General features: G+C 35.3%; 1 protein-coding gene across 2 annotated transcripts in view; it reads left to right on the forward strand.

Annotated features, from left to right (window-relative positions):
- The window catches only part of LOC143884672 (putative LRR receptor-like serine/threonine-protein kinase At1g56130), a 29,829-nt gene extending 27,410 nt beyond the window's left edge, over positions 1 to 2,419 (forward strand). For both annotated transcript variants that reach the window (XM_077388354.1, XM_077388355.1), the window contains 3 exons: positions 973 to 1,204; positions 1,308 to 1,458; positions 1,778 to 2,419. In XM_077388354.1, coding sequence (XP_077244469.1) covers positions 973 to 1,204; positions 1,308 to 1,458; positions 1,778 to 2,167 — 773 coding nt within the window. In that variant the 3' untranslated portion in view covers positions 2,168 to 2,419. The remainder of the gene's footprint in view (positions 1 to 972; positions 1,205 to 1,307; positions 1,459 to 1,777) is intronic.
- Positions 2,420 to 6,296: the final 3,877 nt, after the last annotated feature.

Genomic DNA, 6,296 nt, shown 5'->3' on the forward strand with positions numbered 1-6,296 from the left:
TTTTTAATGAAGAGTCATCTTCTGGGTGCATGAGTTTCAACAAAAAGAAACATAATAACTAGAGGACTTAAAAAAGGCATATAAATCAGCAAAAGTTAAGCTTTCATCATACATAAGTGGACCCCACCTTCTTCCCATTGAAGTTGGCCCCACCTGCATCAGATTTTGGATCACGAACAGTATAATTCACTCTCTTCCTTAGTTCATATGTCTGGTCTTGGGTCACGAACAGTCCCTGTTTTCCCTCTCCTTGGATATGTTTAAGTTTTAACAACTTTTGCATATTCCATCTTCGCCTATGTTGATCCACCTCATCTACAACCTCAATATGAGATTGTACTACATCGGTCACTGGCTCTTGAAAAGAACTTGCCCTTGAGTTCTCACATTCATATGAGATTCCCTCTCTTTCTTGTGATAGGATTGATATACATGTATCCTTTTGGGAATGAGAGTATCCTACAATGACACACTTAATGGACCTATTGCGCAATTTATCTCTAAAATGTTCTAGTTTTTTAACAAAACAGACACACCCAAACACATGAAGAGCAATGACAAGGGGAAGAGCGGCCAAAATCCAAACATGCAATCGGAGACTTAGAATTCAAACCAGATGAATGTAAATGATTTATCAAATAATATGCAGTAAGAACAACAACACACCTAGGTATCTACATCTCAATCAGGAGTGTACGAATAACTTCAACTAAGCAGCGATGCTTCCTCTTTGCAACATTATGTTTTTTCCCCTGACCTGACAAACGCAACTGAACAGAGCCTTAAGTGACTTCCATCGGAAGTTACAATAATACCCTAAACGAAGGGAAATACAAGTTATGAAGGAAATATATGCTTTCTCTAACATAGTCAATTTTGACTCAGACAGTAATCCCGCTTTAAACCTTTATCGTCGCATCTATAGATTGCATTATTTAGAATCTTTATGCAGATGCTGTCGTCGTATTTCAGGGGAGAAAAATCTGCATCTAAATTGGTCAACTCGATATGAGATATGTTTGGGAACAGCAAGAGGCCTTGCTTATCTTCATGAAGAGTCAACACTCCGAATAGTGCACAGGGATGTGAAGGCCAGCAATATTCTTCTTGATTCCGATCTAAACCCTAAAATTTCAGATTTTGGTCTAGCCAAGCTCTACGATGATAAGAAGACACACATCAGCACTAGAGTAGCAGGAACAATGTAAGCACCGCCAACTGTCCCCATTCATTTGTTGTTTCGTAAGTTGTTTATTAGAAGATCTTTATATCAATACAACTCAAACTGGTCTTTGGAACTATTGAAGCGGGTATCTTGCACCGGAATATGCCATGCGTGGGCATCTAACAGAAAAGGCTGATGTGTTTGCATTTGGGGTCGTTGCCCTTGAAATGCTTAGTGGAAGGCCGAATTCAGACTCAAGTTTGGATGAAGAGAAGATATATCTCCTTGAATGGGTGAGTAATTTTACTTACCATCCATTAATCAGAATCAAAAGGCTAGCAACTCAAATTCTTTTTTTATAACAAACAATGATGAACCCATGCATGGTTGTGAAATATAGACCCCCTCCCCCCTTTCTTGCACTTATATATAGGTGAAAATGGAGTATTATAACTGATCATGAGCTGTTTTTATCATCATTCTTTCTAGTAAACATAGTGAATTACCATTGACTAACATTCCATGATAGATTGTCCCATGGAAGACTGATCTGCTTATGATTTATCAAAACTATTGTGTAACTAATCCCTTGTTCATTCTATTATCTACTAGGCATGGTATCTACATGAAAACAACCGTGAATTGGAACTAGTCGACCCAATGTTAACTGAATTCAACGAAGGAGAAGCTATTCGAGTGATAGGGGTAGCTCTTCTGTGCACTCAGGCATCACCGGCATTGCGCCCACCCATGTCACGTGTTGTGGGCATGCTGTCAGGAGACATTGAAGTGAGTAATGTTACGTCGAGGCCTGGCTACTTAACAGATTTGCAACTCAATGATATACAAAACTTCATGACTGATACTTCTAGAGATTCAACTGGGATAAGTTCTAGCAGCCAAGGTAACACTTTATTAAATACAAGCTCGGTAGCTCAACCAGACGCCTCACCTATTATCACTCGACCTATGTTGCAAGATACCATCGGAGAAGGACGATGAGGATTACCATTCAAACTGTCTTTACAGGTATAAATATATGATATGTGTGCATTTATACTCGGTGAGTACATGTGTTGTGATGGTAATTTATATGGAGATGAACAGGAATTGTGGTTGTAATTTGGGATTATTATATTTTTCATTTGTTTAGGCTCTGTTTCTTTCATACGTTGTGATGGTAATGTATATAGAGATGAACATGAATATTGGTTGTTATTTGGGATTAATATATTTTGGATATTGATATTGGCACTACCATGTTTTGATAATTGCACAAACTCATTTTGTGTTTTCTTCATTATTAGGCTTTGAGAGCTTTTGGGAATGGAATAACTTTTGACAGCTATTTAAATGATAAAAGACAAGATGAGCTAGTGCAATTATCAAAACAAGGTATTGCCAATTTCATTTGTTTAGGCTTTGTTTCTTGTGAAAACTTGTACAACTGGAAATTTTTGGGTTTTTATTTAAAATATTTTCACCCTAAAAGTTTAAGATTCGGAGTGTATTAAATTAACCTAGTTAATATGTTTCATAAAAAGGATTTCAAGGTGTATTTTGGCTCTTTATAAAAGTCAATGGAGGCTTTAATTTTCGATTTTGGTGGGACCCTACTATTTAACCTGTAACTCATATTCTTTCATAACCGACCCTCTTGTTTTTTAATTTAAAATTTGATATTAGCACCCCAAGTTGTAATTAAAGTGGGCGCGGCAAGATTGCCCAATCAAGATTATCACACTAGGCATTTGTGTGAGGGGCATTCTTGGCATACAAATTTGGGACGTGTTCCCATCTTTATCAAGAAATCAGAAATTTCAGCAGGAGGTATCCTTCCCAAAAATTCTGACGCTATTTCCATTTTGGGTGAAATTTCAATTAATTCTCCCCTAGTTGGGGCGCCACTTGTGGGCCCATACTTTATATACATATAGTATATGTCTATACTCATGCATCATAAATGAATGGGAATTGACTTCTTTCTTTTTTTGAAAACCTCTGTACGTTTCTCCATTTCTCCTTAGATGGAGAAATGTACAGTATTAATAAAATGAGAAAAGCCACTTGCTTTACAAGGTGAGATTTTGAGGAAACTTGCTTTAAATTTATTATATAAAAAGAGAAAGAAGTGGGAACGTGTGCACTTATGCCTTTCCATACTCCCTTAAAATATTGTGTGGGCCACCTTCAATCTTGCAATCAAGGATTCTTCTTTTGGTAACCTTTTAATCTTCTTGGTGGATAAATTGGAAGGATGATAAATAAAAATAGAAAACTTATGTAAATAGGGATTTCTTGGGTAGAAATCAAATTTATAAATTATGAAGCCTTCCTCTCTTTCTCTCCGTCTTATGAACGTATATTTCATCTTTTTCTATTCCCATCAAAACTTAGAGAGAGAGAGAGAGAGGTGTTCGGCTATTAAAAGAAAAAGGAGAAGAGAATTTAAGGGACGTTAATTTGATTCAAAATTCGTCTTCACCTGTGCCAAGCATAGAGCAAGTAAGTATCATCAACATCATTATAAAATTGTTAGTTCTTTCGAAATGGCTGAAACAAATGGTTTTAATAATCGAATTTATGAAGAAAATAATACACAGAAATAAAGTTTAACATCAAGACGAACATATGCAGGATAGAAATATTATTATGTTGTTGAAATTATAGTTATGGATTAAGGTCAGAACTAATTAAAAAGAAAAATTTTATGTGAGAAATCGTGTGTGATGAAATTAAATTACTGTAGTATATGTATACCCATTTAATTAATAACTAGGTACTCCAAAGAAATTGTGTTTATGCCTTATACCATTATACCTTAGTTACTTAAAGAAATTTCGTCAATAAATTGACTTGAAGTAAAAGATTGTAAATAAAAAGGTTGGTAAGGTACGGTACCTTAAAAGACATAACTGAATTTTATTTTTATCTAATTAATTTCTTGTCAATAGTATTAATAGATTAGATGAATAGAATTTCAAAGTTTTTTTCTTGACAGTATTGTTGTGTAAGAAGTAGGTGCATGGAAATTTGAAAGTTTTCATCTCAATATCATATTATATTAAGTTTATGAAAATCATAATATTTCTTAAGTATTCTGTATATTATCAAGTATGAGGTTTCAAACAAATTTTATATTACATTAAGGTTAGTACCACCACTAAATGTTTTAATTTTTATAAACGTATGTGAGTCCAATAATTCAAAAGTTTAAATCAGTACTTTTATCTTAGGTATAAGTAAGACCTCTTAGAGATAAGTTTGAGAAAATAAAAAATAAAAAAATGGGGGGGGGGGGGATATCTATGTATAAGTAGGGGATGAACCTCGCCTTGGGATAAAACTTATCATTTAAATGGAAAGCTTAGTTGTTTGTAATTCTATGATTTTAGGACTTGTTTCCATCTGATCCTTGTTTGAGGTAGTTCAAATTTCCCAAGTTCAGGCATCAAGGCAAGTTCTGGTTACTCGCTTTATAATGTTTTTAATGTTGATGTGGTTTCATTATTCTATTTTCCATAATAATGAAATGAATAATTTAGCATGTGCAATAAGAGTGGACTATTCTGCATGTTATTCCGATTTCAATTAATTAATGCTTGGAATTGGATAATGATTGGAAAATTAAGATATGGATTGGAAAATTAAGATATGGATTGTAAAAGAAAGGCTTTATTGAAAAATAATTGTACACATATTTAGGATTGGGAATAATGGGAGGGAGGACTAAGGAGAACCCTTAGATCCAACCTTGGGCGGAAAGCCAAAAGCCAACCAGTCCGAGAGCGTACGACAGTTGGTGGGCGATGCATTGAGAGGAACCCTTGTGGTGAACCGATCGAAATCCTAAAGTGGATCATGTTCCATTAGGGAACGGAGGGTCCTTGATGGTCAATGATCACCGGTCAGTCTAGAAAGCCACCGCAATGCATGAGGAGAAAATCAATGGGAACTGCCGCATGATCATTGGGGAAAATGAGAGATCATTTAAAGTTTCACACACGCATTGCATCTTACAATTATTTGTTTTAGTTATAAGTTGATGATAAGACTGCTTCAGTTCATGTTTTATTATTGTTCCATTGTTGTAGAAAATATTATGGTGAAATGCATGTCGCTTAATTTCATTATTCAGAGAGTTTCCTTTACTTGCTTCTAACCCTCATATCCTACAGGAATGGTAGGTGAAGAGGAGGGAGCTTTTGCTAATGAAGACATTTGATGAGACCAATGCGGGCATTTGGGGTGCTAGAGTCATAGAGTGCGGATTGTCATCACGGTCACGTCCGTGGTTTTGGTTTATTTGGATTTATGATTTATTATTTTGGTTTTTCAGACTTTGGGTTTAATTATGTTAATGGGTCTCAAATTTGGAGACATTTTTTTTATTGTTAGTTGTTCTCGTGAATAATGATGATAGAAAGGTTTTAATTTAGTTAAGTTTTAATTAATCGCTTTCGCTAATTGTCATCTGTTAAAAAAAAAAAAAAAGTTTCAGTGGTTTTGGTAGCGACCTCAGGCAATGGAAGCCGGGTCGTTACAAAACTACAAAAAAACCCTAGATCAAAAGTTATCTACAGTAATCCCCATAAAACTTTCTTTATTCCTAATACTACCGTTCACTGCCTTAAACGACTTAATTTTGTTTTTCTTTACCAATGTTACCCTTTTGGTTAGAAGATGAAACAAAACAATAGACAAATTAGCCCCCTTCGAGGACCTTGGTAGAAACTGACTAATCCTCTGAGATTAGGATAATTGGAGGTCAAACCAGCTCTTAAACATGCTTACATTCGGTGCCATTTGGCATATAATCTAATTTGGAAGAAATGGGAAATGGATTTGAAGTGGGAACACTTGGGTTGGAAGGGTAGTCCTAAGACAGGTGAGGCTAAAAAGATGTGAGATTTATAAATGCTATATTTAATATTAGGAAAAATCCACCAATAGGGGCGCCCTCGGAGCTGATTTTTTGCAATGGCGTCCTTCATTCTATCATTCCTCTTATTAGTGTACTAATGCTGATTCCCCCATGGCCTTGTTTTGATTGCTAGAAAAACATTTCTCATAACCATTTTAAAATTTAAATAGGTAGAGAGAGAGAGAGGGTGTCCGGGAGAAGAAAAGG

Source organism: Tasmannia lanceolata, unplaced genomic scaffold (genome assembly GCF_043159265.1).
Source record: "Tasmannia lanceolata isolate RefF3 unplaced genomic scaffold, GAP_Taslan_0.1 ptg000008l, whole genome shotgun sequence".
NCBI classification, from domain to species: Eukaryota; Viridiplantae; Streptophyta; class Magnoliopsida; order Canellales; family Winteraceae; genus Tasmannia; species Tasmannia lanceolata.